General features: G+C 45.9%; 2 protein-coding genes across 2 annotated transcripts; one reads left to right on the forward strand and one right to left on the reverse strand.

Annotated features, from left to right (window-relative positions):
* Positions 1-2,992: 2,992 nt before the first annotated feature.
* SIRPB2 (signal regulatory protein beta 2) lies at positions 2,993-15,251 on the reverse strand. The gene is made up of 5 exons (XM_081033388.1): positions 14,155-15,251; positions 9,319-9,684; positions 7,976-8,317; positions 7,362-7,427; positions 2,993-5,973 (listed from the first exon to the last, which is right to left on the reverse strand). Exons 1-5 carry the CDS (start codon positions 14,429-14,431, stop codon positions 5,828-5,830), a joined length of 1,197 nt encoding a protein of 398 aa, XP_080889514.1. The 5' UTR covers positions 14,432-15,251; the 3' UTR covers positions 2,993-5,827.
* LOC308490781 (small ribosomal subunit protein uS13-like) lies at positions 14,500-14,958 on the forward strand (the record flags this gene model as incomplete). Its single annotated transcript, XM_081033389.1, has 1 exon — positions 14,500-14,958. The coding sequence occupies one exon, from the start codon at positions 14,500-14,502 to the stop codon at positions 14,956-14,958; it is 459 nt and encodes a 152-aa protein (XP_080889515.1).
* Positions 15,252-17,434: the final 2,183 nt, after the last annotated feature.

The following is a 17,434-nucleotide window of genomic DNA, read 5'->3' on the forward strand; positions in this document are numbered from 1 at the left end:
ACAAGCTGGGTGTCATGAGCTGGTCTCTTGCCCTCTCTGGGCTTCAGGGCCTACTTTTGAGCAAGGTGGGAGGTGGGAGGTAGCCCAGCCCGGTGTTCACAGCTCTCTCAGACCCACACCCCCTTTTTCATGACAGACATTTTGTATCACCCTGTTACTACTTTAAATGGAATTCAGAGATAATAAAATTAACCCACACTTATTGAAAAAAATCAAGATCATGCCCTAACTAGAGAAATAAAGGGAAAGTAATTTGGAATAAAATGATCTGTACTTCAATCCTCCGGTGTAAGTATAATACAAGACAAAATGAAGCAATTAGATGCTTGCCTCTATGTACAGGGCTGTTTTATGAGTGATTAAAATACTGTAAATGTGTTGCTGTGGGTGACATAATTTCTCAAAATGGTAAAAAAAAAAAAGCCTCTTAACAATATGAACAATATAAAGTTTGGTCTTTCCTCAATTAACATAGTAGTTACATTCCTGGGAAATTTGGTGTATATTAAATCTGGGCAACAGATACTTTAAGTTTATATGTCAATGTCAAATGAATTAGTGTCTAGGTTCAGGTTTTTATAAATAGGTTTACAGGTAGGTCAGATGGAAGGACAACCTTTGTGGTTTGAGACTCTCCTTTCTGTTGCAAAATCACCCAGGACCATTCCTGGTCCCACTCCCTGCCCCCTGCCTCTATTGAGTGGTGTCTGGACACTCCCACTCTTCCTTCTGCTCTAGGCCTTATCTGCAGGAGCAAGTGGGGGGCCCTTGATGGGAAGGAGAGGAGAAAGAATCACAGGAGGGGAAGGGGACAGATAAAGAAGAGCAGTAGAAAAGGAGAAGACAGAAAAAGAGGAGGGAGAGAAACAGATGCTCTAATTCAGGGAGAACTGGATTACAGCCACTGACCTCCTGCAGTTTGGATCCCAAGGCACAAGCCCAGTGAACTAAAAGCAGCCTGGGGGCCCCTGCTAGGAGCTTCTGCAGGCTAGTGGTTGCCCCCCTCTGTCTGGCTGGTCATCTTGCCTGTATAGGGCCCCAGGCCCCAGACTAGGGGAGTGGCAGGATTGAAGAACTTTGACTTCAGTTCATTCCCCACTCTTTCATTTTGTCAAGAGCAGGTAGGTTTTCCCCAAGTGCCCAAGCGACCTGAATTGGCCACCATCTGTTTTATTTGCCAGCAGTCTCTCCCTCTCTTTTGGGAACGCCCCCCCCCCCCCCCCATATCCCTATAAATCACGTCAATGTCTTTTCTTAAGATTTCCCAACAGAATCTGATGAGACTCAGGGCCCTCTAGTGGCTGTAGCCACAACATGAGGGACCCAGGCACTGTGGGCTGCCATGTTTCCTGACATGGTGAGGGCAGTTTATGCTGTCAACACCTAACAACAATTATTTAGTGCTTCCCCTGTACGGTAAATGCTTTAATGCACTAACGCATTTTAGCCTCAAGGCCATCTCAGAGGGAGGTGCTAATGAATGTTATTGCCAGTTTATAGATAAGGAAACCCAAGACACACTGGGAGAAAAAACACACCGAGAGACAGTGGGAGAACTGGTATTTGACCTTGCAGTCAGATTCCCGAGACCATGAACTTCACCTCTACCCTGTATGTCCCCTCAGATACTTATGGTGATTTACATGTGCCAAGCATTCTGCTTAGTACGCGCAGTTTCTTTGCAATGCCAAACATACTCCTACCTCAGGGCTTTTGAACTTGCTGTTCTTTGTGCTTATATTAAGCTCTTTCTCCACACATCTGCTAGATTCTCTCCCTCTCTCCCTTGGGGTCTCAGGTCAAATGTCACTTTTTCAGTGACACCTTATTTGACCACCCTCAGCTGATCACCTCACCTCCAGCTAGTTCTGACACCTGCTTTGCCCCCACTCTGCCTTATTATTCTCTTGCCCTTATTACCAGGTGACATATTACTTATCTATGTTTATTGGCTCTTTGTTTATCTTCCCCCAGTAGGATGGAAGCTCTGAGAGAGCTGACTTTTCTGTTTTATTCTCAGTGATGTGGGATATTTCCGAGTGCCGGGAATGTGGTCTCGTGAAGCTGAAGAATGGAAGCGCCGACCAGGGAGAGGAGAGGAACTGCAAAACAGGATAGTTTATTAAAAGTAAAGTGTCACAGCTCTTGAACGAGAGGGGGTCACTGACTGGGGTGCCCACTGTCTAAGGCAAAAGCTCTTATTTTTATATCTTCCCTTGCCTGCTTGGAGAAGGAAGCTGGCACCTTCTAATGGAATTCGTCTATCAGGTTTGTTCTGTTTGCCCATCCTGACAGGATTAATGAAATAACCCATTCCCATCTATCAGATCTGCTCCATTTGTCCAGGCAAAGGGATTTATGAGATAAGGTATTAACCTCAAGTCACCATTACATATTGTCCTGGAGTAAATGAGCCATTTTGGAACCTGGAGTTTCAGGATATGGCTGTCTTTGTTTCTCCTACCAGGGACCTCCCTGTCTACCTAACAACCTGTCTCATCAGCACACTGATCAGTGCCTGGCATATTGTCAGCCTTCAGCCACTTTTTATGACGGAATGAATGGTTAGATTCCTGTTCTCAGTGAGCTCCAATTCTAGTGGGGACAACTAACAATCATCAAGAACACACACACACACACACTTATTTCAGGTAACAGTAAGTGCTGTGAAGTAAACTTGAGCTGCATAAGGGAAATGAGAGTGATATCATGGTGGACACAGTGGTCGGTGAAGCCCCTAGAAGGAAACAGTTTAGCAGAGACTTGGATAAATTAGGGAACATGGTATGACCAAGGCCCAGGTGGATGGCAGAGTAGAGTCGTTTTAGGGCATGGTGATGGGAGATGAGATCAGGCAGGTGGCAGGGCCCTGCAAGCTGAGGGGGTTTTCAGGGACAGAGCAGGAAACCACCTGTATTTATTTCGCAGGCCCAGTTCCATGCCTCTCTGCTGTTAGTTTCCTGTGGCTGCTGTAACAAATGACAGCAAACTTGGTGACTTAAAACAACAAAGATTTATTCTCTTGCAGTTCTAGAAGCCAGAAGCCTGAAAGCAGTATCACTGGGCTGAAATCTTGGTGTCAGCAGGCTGTACTCCCTCCAGAGGCGCCAGGGAGAATCTGTTCCTTGCTTCTTCCAGTTTCCAATGACTGCTGGCATTCTTTAACTTGTGGCTCCCATCTCTGCCTTTGCCGTCACATTGCTTCCTCCTCTTGTTCTGTGTCAAATCTCCTTCTGTCTCTCCCTCTGTGTCTCCCAATTTGTGATTGTATTCAGGGCCTAATCCAGGGTAACCTCTTCCTCTCAAGGTTGTCAATCACATCTGCGAAGTCCTTTTTTGCCATATAAGGTAACATTCACAGATTCCAGGAATTAGGATACGGATATCTTTGGAGGTGTATGTATGGGGAGATGTTATTCAGCCCAGCATATCCGTGCTTTCTGATGTCTGGTAATTCAATGATTTATTCAATTGTATTAATGTCTTTATTGTCTCAGGCTTGTTCAACCTGTTTTTCTGTTGTTATGATGAAAAACATCCAGGCTACTCCACTTCCCTACATAGTAAGTGTTAATAAATGTTTGCATGGAAAGAGAGAAGGGGGTTCACATGTCCTGAGTGTACACAGTGCACACAACACATAGTAAGCCTTCAGCAAATGTTGAATTGAATCGGTTCTGGTACAATGCAGAAAAGTCCACGTTGTTGTTCTCCCCATTCTAAGGGCACACAGGGAGGGAGTGGGGGCTTCAGGGTTAGAAGTTAGGCATGTCTGACTCTAGGAAATGGACGCTTCCCCCTACACCAGGGCTTCTCAACCTGAGCGCTGCTAATACTTAGAGCCAGACAACTCTGTGTGGGGGTTGTCCTGTGCATTATAGGGTATTCAGCAGCACCTTTGTCCTCTACCCCATAGATGGCAATAGCAACCCCTCTCCCCCACCACGTAGTGACAACCAAAAATGTCTCTCGACATTGCCAGATGTCCCTGGGGGACAAAATCTCTTCTTCAGAATGACGGCCTTCCATTATGCTGCCCTAGTTTAGGTGGTGGCACAAAGAAGTGCCGTTTCAGCTGGGAATGGAACTCAGGTATCTCACAGAGCAAGTAAGAGGCTGCCTTGATGCCACTGAGATGGAAATTACTGGTTACGTTATCTACTAATATTTACCCTCTGTTCTGTAGTGAAAATTTTCAGCTGGGGACCTTGCTGCCAAAGTAAAGACTACATTTCCCAGCCATCCTTGCAGCTAGGTATAACCATGTGATATGGACAAATTTCTAGCAGTGCAGTTGAAGTCGAGGGTCATGCTCAGGTTCACTGCCTTCTTCTCTGGTCTTGCTACCTGGGATGTGGAGCAACAAGATCTAGGAATCCTGGGTCTCAGTACCAGGGAGCTGCTGTTTTGCAGCACCTGCTTATGCTTGGATATTATGAGAGAAACCAACTTTGTTCTGGTTTAAGCCACTGTTATTTAAGAGTTGTGTTAAAGTTGCCCAAACTGAATTTCAACTGTTAAAGCTACCCAAGCCAGCCACAGTGGGGAAGGAAAAACAGGCAGGAAAGGGAAGCAAAGGATGTAAATGGAGGGGCACAGGCAGTGTGGCTGGGAGAGCACAGAGACGCTCAGGGATCCCTTTTGAGTTGGATCTTGAAGGTTGAGAAAATGTGAAGAGAAGGAAGGGGGAGGATAGCAGCAGACACTGCAGCAGGAGCAAGGGCCTTGAGGAGAGACCTGGTGTATAGAGCGCATGAAATATACTATAAACAAGGTTGTTATTGGATTGAGTCTTGTTTACTAGTTGTTTACTAGTAGGTGTGAGAGACTGATAAGAATAAAGTGAAAGTAAACATATTTAAGTGTAAAACATACACATGAAAGTAAACATGCTTATATTTATGTGTGAAACTGAGTGTAACAAAATTGAGTGGTAAACACGTTCACCAAAACAATTCCTGGCAAACAACTTCTGGTTATCACCTAAGAAGTAAACTAGTCCCAGGAAAAGAGGATAAAAGCAGAATTCCAGAGCAACGCCATGAATGGTCCCACGGGGCGCTCTGGCTAAGCCCCTTTGCCAGGCTCTGAGGGAGACACTCCGGAATGATCCTCGGGGACATTCATTCGTCTGGGCGATCCGACAGAGCCCTCTGCGAGGTGTAAGCTGCACTATTCCGGGACTCTCCGAAGTTCTTCCTTGCAAGACCAGCTGGCCTCGGACTCGCCGTGGGTCTGGTCGTCTCTCCCAGACCAGGGACCTTCTCCACCTTGATTGACTCTGCGACTTGGTTTGTTATTAAAGTCTATTCTATCTCATATAACCTTCTGTGCTTACCAGAGCATTGGCCTCTAGAGGGACATTGGCTCCCAAATAAAGCTGTGTTACTCACTCTGTCTGTACCTGTGTGTCAGGACTTTGTTCCCTATTAGCATCACAGGTACCACACAGGCACGTAGGGCTGTGCCAAGAGGTTAATGTCCCCTTGACTTTCAGGAAGAGACTGAAATGTGGTGACTGCCCTTACAGGCACTCGTGACACCTGGATAAAGCTTTGAAGGACAAGGAGGGCTTGATCAGGCTGAGAAGAGAGAGGAAGTCACAACAGATGGAAGCCCAGTGCCAAGTGTGTGTATTTCACCAGCTGATCTGAAACCAGGTGTAGGGATCCTGGAGTTTTCCATGAGGCCTGGAGGTGGGGGGCAGCTGGTGGTGGTATCTGGAAGCTGGGATTAGAGGCAGAGAAATGGTTGGGGAGCCCTGGCCCCTCTCTGACTCAGAGGACCACTCTGGGATTAACCCCTCACTCATACCCCATGCCCCACGTTAAGATAAATACAGCTCTGCTGGGCGTTGTGTTTTGATATCTTCTCGTCCTGCCCTTCTCCCGCAGGCAGCTAGAGCTATCACGAGTGCAGCCAAGGTCACTGTCTTCAGCCCCAGGACCACAATTGTGAGCACAGACAGGAGGCCTGGGGAATACAAAGGAGAGTTAGGAGGGACCCCAGGTGAGCCCTCAGCAGACCCCTGTGAATGGGGTTGGTCTCAGCTGTCCTATAACATCTGGGGCCACATCCTTTCTATACTGGAAGAGAAACTCATAGTCCTCTCCTCCCTTTGTCCCAGGCCCGAAAAGGCTTTGCTCAATATCTTACCTGTACCTTTAATTATCTTGATAGAATCCCTGACCTTTGACAATACAGTAAGTCCTCACTTAACGTTGTTGAGATTCTGCAACTTTAAGTGAAACATATAATACATATAACAAAATGAACTTTACCATAGGCTAATTGATATCCACAAGAGTTAAATTCCTATGACATCTCATCAATATTATAATGAAATGATGGGAACAACATTATTCAAGGACCTGCTATGATAGGAAACTGCTTTCCTTTATTGGCTGCTCTGCTCCTCTGCCCCAGGTCCTGAGCTAAGCGCTTCTTCATTGCCTAATACCGTGTTTCCCCAAAAATAAGACCCAACTGGAAAATAAGGCCGAGCATGATTTTTCAGGATGCTCGTATAAGACATCCCCTGAACATAAGCCCTGATGCATCTTTTGGAGCAAAAAGTAATATAAGACCCAGTCTTATTTTCGGTGAAACACGGTATAATCCTCAAACTAACCTTGCAAGGTAGGATAGGAATTCAATTTGTATAGATGAGGAGACAGACCCAGAATGGAGAAGGGATTTGCTTAGGGCCACATGTGTCAAAGAAGTGATGGGACCAGATGGTCTGGCTCCCAAAATGGCAGGCATACGGGTGAGCATCAGAAGGCTAACGTGGCCACCTCTATCCCCAGGTCCCCCCAGTTACCGAGTACCCCTGAGTGCTAACAGGTGGTGTGACAGGTGTAGTGTTGGATTCTTGGCATGTGTAACTCATTTGATATGCACACAACCCAGTGAGGGAGGCTCTCTGATTCTTACCCCCCCTCTCCCCTAGTTCACAGAGCAGGACACCAGAGATTCTAGGAGTGAGGCAACCTGCTCACAATCTCACAGCTAAAAGGGGCTCAATCCAGGAAGCCTGGCTACCCAGCCATGTTCTTCGGCACTGTTATGCACAGTTTCACAGTGTATCCTTGCAAGGAATCATGGGAGCTCACTCACTCTAAAGCAAGCCCACCCACTGAACAGTTAGCCCCGGCTGTTAGACAATCCTTTCTCTGAGCTATAACATGGTTCTCTGGGTTTCCAGGTTCTGCAGTTGAGATGGAGTCCTGGAAACTTTCTTCATGGCACATGGACTCTTGAAATCTGAGACCACTCCCTTCCCATGGCCAAGCTGTCTTTGACCCCACCCCCCTTGCCTGCGGGGATTGGTTAACCCCACTGAAGGTAGGTACACTCACCTGATGGAAATGTCCTGGCTACAGGTTGATCAATGATTTGTATCTCTTGGGGAGAAGTGGGCTTTGCTGCAAGGGAGAGAAATGGTCTTATATTTCCTCTTTCTTTCTGTCCCACCACTTCCTGAATCCTTGTGCTTGGAGCTAGAGTTATCAAGTTGAGTCTGTCAGTTTCTACTTGAGAGGAGGGCTAGAAGTCTAACCCTATAATTATGAAGGACTAGTTAGACCTGCTTGAGTATCTCTGCGGTAGGAACAGTGTCTGATTCATTGTGTTATGTATAGCACCAAATACAATGCAGAGCAGTCAACAGGCATGCAATAGATGTTTGTTGAATCATTAACAGTTTATACAAAGTTCTGCGGAGCCCAGAATGAGGAGAAATGAGCTGTGCCTGGTAGAAGGAGAAGGTTTTATAGAGGAGAGGCTATGTATGCTGGGTCTTGAAGGATGAATAGGAGTTCTCCATAGAAAAGGAGAAAGCATTCCAGGCAGAGCAAACAGCTACGTAAAGCCATGGAGGCTGAGAAGAGCTGGATTGTATGGGACATAGTGAAATGTTCCTTGTGGACCACCTCCCTCACTCCCCCAGTAGCTCTTAGACCACCTGTCTTACCTTTCACCCTCAGCATTGTGCCCTGTCCAGACAAGTATTGCCTGTTGGGTTTCCTTTGAAACTTTACACAGTAGTAGGTGCCTGCATGCTCAGTGGAGACACCTTGCAGAAGAATGCTGAAATCGCTGTTGGAGGCCCGGACCGCTGTCACGTTGGGCTGGGAGATGCCTTCAAAGTTATAAATGGCCTCCCGGCTCAGACCAGTTCCCAGAAACCACCTGATGGGTCCAGAAGGACCATCTCCAAGCACTGTGCAGTTCAGGAAGACAGTGTCTCCAGTGGTTGCCAACACTACCTCCTGGGGCTGGATAATCCAGAGGTTTGGCTCTAGGTCCCCAGCTCCTGAAGACAAAGAGAGATCACTGTTGTATTCCCCCTTTTCTTCCATTGTCCACTAATTTCCTCACTCATTTGATTTGATTTCCTCCCCCTTCTTTGCTTTTTTTCACTCAACTACTCCCTCCCACATTTCCTCATTATTCACTAGTTGAGTCACTCCATGAAAAAGTTCTCAACATCAACTATGTGCTGATGCTAGAACTGGGGAAAATGAAGCTCAAAAAGACACACAAATATCCTGCCCTGAAGAGGGTCTCAGGCTGGGGGTGGTGGAGGAAGTCCAGAACATCACACTGAGGTTGGAAACCCAGAGAACTGCAGGACCAAGAGAAGGAACCTGTCACAGCTTGGAAGGAGTCAGAGGAGTCTTCCTGAAATGCTTATATTAAGTTAAAATGAACCCTCACCATACACAGATCCTCTCCATGTCAGCAACTTACAGAGTGGTTTCATAAACATCTCTGCTTCCATTTTATCACCTGAATGATTCTTGAAGTAGGAATCGCGTTGCGGAGTTTACAAGTGAAGCACTTGAACTATATAGAGCTGAAGTGAAGGACTCAAGAATACACTTCTGTTGAATGACAGACCCAGGATTTGGGTATCCAGGTCATCATTGGGGAACTTAAAAATATCGTGACTGATTCCTTGGGGAGTGTAGTAGATTAAATGATCTTGACTTTGAGCTGAGTCATGTGTCTTGCTTTAGCCAACGTACTGTTAGCAGACATGAGAGTAGAAGCTTGAAAAGTGCTGGGGGCTTTGGGACTTGCTCTCTTATGCTTCTGCCATCTCCAGGAGAAAAACATACTCTGGCCAGTCTGGGCCCTGGAATGAGACACGTGGAATAGAACCACCCCAGCGGCCGATGTGTGTGAGTGAGATATGCTAATTTTTGTGTGTCACTGAGATTTTGTGTGTGTAGCACGATTGCAGATAAAGGTGACTCATATAGGGAGATAGATCAGAGCAAAATGTTATGACCTGCAGGGCCCAATACTCACCCTTCACAAGCACTGAGGTGCCCTCATCCAGTTGCATTTTGGAGTGCTCATTCAAGCCATCAGGCCCCACACAGTGGTAGGTTCCTGCCTGCTCCTTGGTGACGTTGTGGATGTAGATGGAATAGTCGCAATTATGTGACTCCGGGGTCTGCTGGATCACGGGCATCACCCCAGGGAAGAAGCCATATTGGAAGTTATAAATTTCCCGCTGTTCTTGATTGCTCACCTTGATCCATTTCATCGTGGCATGGATGCAGGAGTTGATCACTGTACACCTCAGTAAGAGTGTCTCACCTTCTGCCACCAGCATGGGACCCTCGGGTTGCAGCACCTGCCACTCACTGCCATTGCTCAACTCACAGGCTCCTACAAGAGAGGTAGAAAGGCCTTGCACTGGGCAGGAAGGACTTGGAGCCCTACGAGGCAAGTTTAACACACACTCGTCCGTAGCTGGCCCAAAACAAATTGTTCAGGACACTCTGGGGGTGTTGTTGGAAACGGAACTGAAGGAGGAGCTGCTGGCTGGAGATAACAGAGCTATTGAATGGAGAACTTAGGCTCACCATATGCCAGGGAATACATCTAGTATTATGGCATGTACGCCTCCCAATGCTCCCGTGAGGTGGGCAGCATTATCCCCACTTTAGAACAGAAGACACTGAGTGCACAGAAAGGTTAGGTGACTTTTCCAGGATCACCATTTATGGGCTGAATGGTACACCCCACTCCTGCAATTCATATGCTGAAGTCCTCACCCCAGTACCTCAGAATGTGACTGCATTTGGAGATAAGGTCTGTAAATAAGTAATTAAGTTAAAAAGGAGGTTACATGGGTGAGTCTTAATCCAACACAACCGGTGTCCATTTAAGAACAGAAGATTAGGACACATGCGCGTGCGTGCACACACACACACACGGGAAGGCCATATGAAAACATGACTGTCGTCTACAAGCCAAGGAGAGAGGCCTCCGAAGAACTCTACCCTTCATCTTAGACTTCTAGCCTGCAGAAATGTGAGAAAATAAACTTCTGTTGTCTAAGCCAGCAGCCTGTGGTACTTTGTTATGGCAGCCCTAGCAAATTAATATGTCACCCAAAAAGAACATGACAGAATCTCAGTCCAAACCCTTAAAGCCTTTCCGGAGCCTCTTCTCTTAACCCTCAAATGTATCACACAAAGTTTATGTGCTGTGGTACCACATGTAAATGCCCTCCCTGCCTCCTGTGACTCCTTCAGCAGCACTTCTTGATGTGTTGTGAAGGGGGTCTATTTGGGAGATAGGTTGAACTTTGAGTTTGGCCTCAGACTGGGCTCAGAGAAAGAGGGTGGAGGCAGCCTATGCAGGTTCTTCTACACCCAGGTTATGAACACAGGTACCACCACTCCATGAGTGGGTGCTACTACTGTCTCCATTTTTGAGAGGAGAAAACTAATGGTCAGAGAGGTGAACTATGCATTCAGTAGGTGTCGTGGCCAGGATTTGAACTCAGATTAGGTGACTTAGGGTTCTGCTCAACACAAGGCCATCAGCTTTGTGCCCTGAGTTTCCCTTGGTTTGTGCTTCCATCAGATCATGGAAATAAGTTGGTCTCACTCCGTGACATAAGCTTGCAGTGTATCATGGTGTTTCTCAGTTGCGAGTGAGGTGGAGAGCAGGGAGGTGAAGCAAACATTCCTTTCTAAGAGGACCTGGGAAAGGATTGTGGAATTCTAAATTGTCTTCCTGCTTGTCTTCTGCTAAATGTGTACGGTTAACCACTAAGAACTGCCTTACAGTTGACACCAAGGGACACCCCATATTCAACCCTAGGGATGCCTTTGGTCCTTAGCGTTCTTAATTCCAAGAAGTTCAGTATCACCTACCGCCAACACCGTTATCTTAGCCAGTCATATCTGTTCTCTCTAATCTTTTCAGGTAGGTCTTTCCTGGCCTCAGGTAGTTTCCTTGCATGCATAGAACAGTGCCCATCACTCAGCACAGGGCTGAGAATAGTGCCTGTTCCCACCAGCTAAACGGGAAAACTTCATGATTGGTGGGCAATGAGTAGGCTATGCAGAAGAGGGTGCTCTATCCAGAGAGAAGTGCTCTGGGCCCACCTAACAAATCTGAAAAGCAAGGCCTCAAAATAATTAAAAGTAATACCATTCTATTGTGAGGCTTATAACCCATCTATGAGTAAAGTCAAGACAACAACTGAATAAAGGCAGGGATTGGGGAAATAGTATACCATTGCAAGGTTCTTATGCCACAGTCATATATCACCTAACAATGTTTTGGTCAATGATAGACCACATATACTATGATGGTCCCATAAGATTATAGCAGAGGTAAAAAATTCCCATTGCCTGGTGACATTGTAGCTGTGGTAAGGTCATGGCACAACACATTCCTCACATGCTGGTGTGATGTTGGTGTAAACAAATGTACTGTGTCGTATAAAAATATAACACATACAGGTATGTACAGTACATAGTACTTTAGGATGATAAGAAAACGACTATGTTACTGGTTTATGTATTTACTATACTATACTTCTAATCATTGTTTTAGAGTGTCCGGTTTCTATTTTTATAAAATAGAAGTCTGCCGTAAAACAGTGTGCCGTGTTACATGACAGCCTCATGCATCTCATGTTTACTGTGTCTCTTGACTGCACCATGTTCTCTTGTGCTTCATTTAATTTCGTCTTTTGTTCATCATGGCCCCTAGGCCTTTGCACAATGACAAATTCGCCTAACGATGCATTTCCTCGTCCTTGTCCTCAAGTGACACATGGTATGATATCGCTTAAAGGTAGACGGTGATAAATTAAAGATATATACTATAAACCTGAAACCAACCATTAAACTATGAAAATAAAGAGCTATAACTAATAAACCAATAAAGGAGATAAAATAGCATTATAAAAAATTTTTAAATACCAAAAGAAAACAGGAAAAGAAGAAAATGGGAACAAAGAACAAAAAGGAGAGTAATAATTTAAAATCTAATCATATAGAAAATCACTTTAAATGTAAATGGTCTAAATACCCTAAGTGAAAGTTAGAGATTGTCAGATTGGATAAAAAATTAAGACCCAACTGTCTTTTGCCTATAAGAAATGCACTTTAAATATTAAAGGTGCAAATAGGTTAAAAGGAAAATGATAGAAAAGCATATAGCATACTAACACAAATCGGAAGAATATAAATATAAGATAAAGTAGATTTCAGAGCAGAGAAGATCTCCAGGTGTAAAGAATGCCACTTCATAATGATAAAGGAGTAAATTCATCAATAAGGCATATGAATTCCAAACATTTATGCACCTAATAACAGAAGTTCAAAGTAGATGAAGCAAATCCTAATAGACTACAACAAGAAATAGACAAATCCACAGCTACAGGTGTGAGATTGAAATATCCTTTCAAAAGTTGATGGAGGGCTCTGCACAATGTGAATCCTTGACATACCAGCCATCATTATTCAAGGAAAACAGCTCCAAGTGAAGTGGTGCCTCAAGTCACAGCCAGTTAGCAAGGGAGCGTCCAGATCTGGGCCCACCCCTGAGCCCCACCAGGGATCCTCCTGGGAGTGACCATCTTGGAGGACCCAATGTGTGATGAACTGAATCTACACCTCAATAGAGCCTGGGGCATCGGGCCATATGGGCAGGAGACGGAATGAACACTCTGAGAATCAAGCATTTTGCTGGTGGACCAGAGGGTGCTGGGGTCAGAAGCTGAGCAATATCCAGGAGCCCCAAGACTCTGGAACTAAATCAGTCTGATCCTGACTTAGAAGAGACATGGGTATGATAATAATAGCCAACAGTTTTAAATCTATATACTGTGCCATGTACAGCTGACCCCTGAACAACACGGGTTTGAACTGAGCGGGTCCACTTATACGTGGATATTTTCAATAAATACGTACAGTACTATAAATGTATTTTGTCTTCCTTATGATTTTCTTAATAACATTTTCTTTAGCTTATTTTATTGCAAGACTACAATGTATAATATGTATACATACAAAATATGTGTTAATCGACTGCTTATCAGTAAGGCTTCTGGTCGAAAGTAGACTGTTAGTTAAGTTTTTGGAGAGTCAAAAGGTATGTGTGGATTTTGATTGCATGGTGGGTTGGTGTACCTAACCCCTGCATTGTTCAAAGGTCAATTGTACTGAGAGGTATTGTTGCATGCATTCTCCTAACAAAGTCACGTGGTAGGTTCTATGATTAGCCCATTTTACAGACAGGGAAAACTGAGGCTCAGAGAGAAGTCACTTAAAGCAATTGGTGGTGAGATTTGAGCCCAACTTTGTCCCAGGCTGAGCCAGTGTTGACTCCTGGGTGTTTGCTGCATATATGTAGTCACACAGGGGCCCGTGTTTGCGTTAATGCTCTGCTGCTGCTGTCTTAAAATTATTAATACTTTTTGAATAAAGGACCTGTGTTTTCACTTTGCACTGGGCCCTGAAAATTACATCACCAGCCCTGGGCTGAGCCTCACCATTTTTATATTTAACACTCACAGCACTTCTAGAGAAAGGTCGCATTAGTGGTCCCGCTTTGTAGAAGAGTTGTGGCACCTGATAAGGGCACACAAGTGTCTGAGCTGAAACCCAGCTGGCACAAGCCCAGAGCCTGGGAGCTTCACTTCACTGTGCTGCCCAAGAAGTTCTGCTGTTTGGGACACCAGGTCTGTGTTTTGCTGGCGTCAGGAAAGTTCTCAGCTCCCTCCTCCTACTCCATCTTGGGGTCGAGCCCCCCCAGGCATGCCAGAGCACCTGGCACCCTTCTCTGGGACCAGCCAGGGGTGGGCTCTGCTCTGTCCCAGACTCCACTTACCTGAGAGGACAAGGAACAGTGCCAGTAGCTGGGAGCAGGGAGGCGAGTGGGCCGGGTGGGGAGGGTTGGGCATGACGAAGGGCTCAGGATGCCTCTGTGGTCCCTGACACTGGCCACCTTTCTTCTGTCTGGTGAGTCTTGGAGTCTGAAGTCCCGTGGTCAAGACTACTTGGGGAAGTGTTTTCATTACAGCACCATAAGGCTGCTGGCGCAAGAGGAAGGAGCTGGGTGGAGGGGTTTCCGGCTTTCGTGCCTGGGTAGTTGTTCCTGTAATCATTTCTGTCAAAACTTTAATGATCTTTTTTTTTCACAGGAGGCCTACACGCCGCCACTGGGGCTGCCGTCATGTCTCTAGTGATCCCTGAGAAGTACCAGCACATTTTGCGAGTACTCAACACCAATATCGATGGGCGGCGCAAAATAGCCTTTGCCATCACAGCAATTAAGGGTGTAGGGCGGAGGTATGCTCACGTGGTGTTGAGGAAAGCAGACATTGACCTCACCAAGAGGGCAGGAGAGCTCACTGAGGATGAGGTGGAACGTGTGATCACCATTATGCAGAACCCACGCCAGTACAAGATTCCAGACTGGTTCTTGAACAGACAGAAGGATGTGAAGGACGGCAAATACAGCCAGGTCCTGGCCAATGGTCTGGACAACAAGCTCCGTGAAGACCTGGAGCGACTGAAGAAAATTTGGGCCCACAGAGGGCTGCGCCACTTCTGGGGACTTCATGTTCGAGGCCAGCACACCAAGACCACCGGCCGCCGAGGCCGCACTGTGGGTGTGTCTAAGAAGAAATAGATCTGTAGGCCTTGTCTGTTAATAAATAGTTTATACACCTAAAAAAAAACCAAAAAACTTTAATGACCACTTGCCACAGATGCTGTCCTCAACACCCTGGGAGGGAGACGAGCATGGCTGTCATAGTGTGAGCTCAAGTCAGCTGGACCTTGGATTAAGGATTGGGTCTGCCTCTTCCTGGCCGTGTGACCTTTCAAACGCACTTGCCATCTCTGAGCCTGTTTCTGAGCCAATGAAAGCAATCTTTGGCTCTTTCGCGTTCTGACAGCCTCGTTAGCTGCGCTGTTGGGGTTCACATCTTGGCTTTACCCAGTCATTACAATCATTTGAACACTTTGTGCCTCAGTTTCTTTACCTATAAAACAAGAATAAAAATATGGTTGCATGTATGGGGTGGAGTGAGTACTGTATGTGCTGCTATCATTGTTTTTCAGGTTAATTAAGTTTTTTCCAGAAAAAAAAAAAAAGCTCAAGCTTTCAGTTATTCCATCCCTCCTTCTTACTCCAGTTGGTCCTGGGTGCAGAAGTAGCTGAAGTTTCCTCGAGGCGGTTGGATCCCTGTGCACTTTCCACTGGGTCTGCTGAGGTGTGGGCTGTCCTCTCTGGCCTTTGGGGCCTTGCATTGGCATTACTGCTAAATCCCATTGCTCCCTTTACTGTTCTCCTGTTGAGGAGACCCATATGTTAGGGCCTCTTGCACTGACCGCAAACCTAGAAAATTCTACCAACCCTCAGCACCTTTATGTCATCCTTCTGGGGGAACTTCTGAATCATCTGCTCATCTGTGTGGATTCCTTTGCCAGCTATTTCTTTTCTTCTCATGTTTTACTACAAACTCACTTAATTTATTTTATTAGGTCAGGCATTGTATTGGTCAGCTATTGTGGTGTAACAAACCACCTCAAAATGTAGTGGCTTAAAACAATGGCCGTTTATTTAATTCGTGAGTCTGTGGGTTGATAATTTCATCTGGGCTCCACTCCATGGTTCTTTTCATCTCCACTGATTGCTCGTGCACTTGAGATCAGTGGCAGTTTGGCTACGTAGCTACTGGGGTTGGCTGACTTTCACCTGGGCCACCTGAGCTCCCCTCCACGTAGTCTCTCATTCTCCAGGAGGCTAGTCTGGGCTTGTCCACATGAGAGGGGCAGCTTTGAGAGAAAGTAGAAGTTGTAAGGTACAACGTCACGTATGCCACATCCACAGTCTTTTGGCCAACGCAAGTCACAAGAGCAGACCAGTTTCAAGGGATAGAAACTAGGCTTCCCCCCTGATAGGAGGAGCTGCAGAATCTTATTGCAAAGGGCATGGATACAGGGAGGGAGTAAAGAATTATGAACATTTTGGTAACTTGTCTACCATGGGCATCCACAGGATTCAGAATTCACAGGATTCAAGGTCCTTTATAAGGCTCCCAGATATTGCCTTCCTCAGGGTTAACTACAGTCACCAGTTTCTGGAGACATTTAATTCCTTCCCTATTTCTGATCTGTTGCTCAGAAGTCAGGTTGAACATGGCCCCTGGACACCCTAGGAAGCCAGGTCATGGCCGCTTCTGCTTTAGGCCTCTCTAAACATAGTTGGGGATTGTATGCAATGTCCCATCCCAGAGCTTTGACCTCAGGGTAGTGGGGGTGCCATCTCAACTCCCGACTGAACCACCTTCACCCCTTTTCTTCCCATTTTCCACCAAGTCATAAGGCTAGGTGTTCCCCTTTTTTCCTTCTGTAGGGACTTTCCTAACCTAGACCTCCCTAGACCAGATGGTCTCCTTTGTTCTCACTGGGACCCCTCCAGCCCTCTGTCTTTCTCCTTGAGGCAACAAATCTCAGGCTTCAGGGGCAGAGCTGCCCCGGATGGAACTAGACTACTGTTAGGGCACAATGCACAAGGTAGTACTTAAAAAATATTAGACCTGTTCTGCTTGCCTGTAAAATGGGTGCAACAGTGTGTGGAGCACTGGCTCCTAGTAACGGCTCAGTGATTCTCCTCCTGCTGAGTGTGACCAGGTTTCACGGGAACAGTGGTGCCTGTTACCACCTGGAGGAGTTGGCCTAAGTTGTTTCCAATAGGGACACCTGAGGTATATATAAAACATACATCTATACTCACATTGGCTTTTTCCCCTTACAAAAATGGAACTTTGTTAAAATAACAACTGCTTCACTTTTACCACAAAATGGAAAATATAGTAAGCAAATCTAGAGAAAACATTCAACTTCATCAGCAATCAAATACATACCAGTTAAAACAGTAGCAACATATTCCTTTGTCTGCTCTTCTCTTTATTGCAGGGCTAAAAGCCTGGGAAACATTCTCCAGAACCCTCAGCATTGTTCTGCATTAGGTTCTACTGAGGAGAGCTGCTTGCATTAGCTTTGGAAGGTAAAGGGAAGAAGAGGTGTGATTGCTCTTCTAGAAATGGAGCAGGGCACACGCGAGGGCATCAGCAGATGACAAACGTGAGGTTTTGCAG

This window comes from Rhinolophus hipposideros, assembly GCF_964194185.1.
Source record: "Rhinolophus hipposideros genome assembly, chromosome: 22".
Classification (NCBI taxonomy): Eukaryota; Metazoa; Chordata; class Mammalia; order Chiroptera; family Rhinolophidae; genus Rhinolophus; species Rhinolophus hipposideros.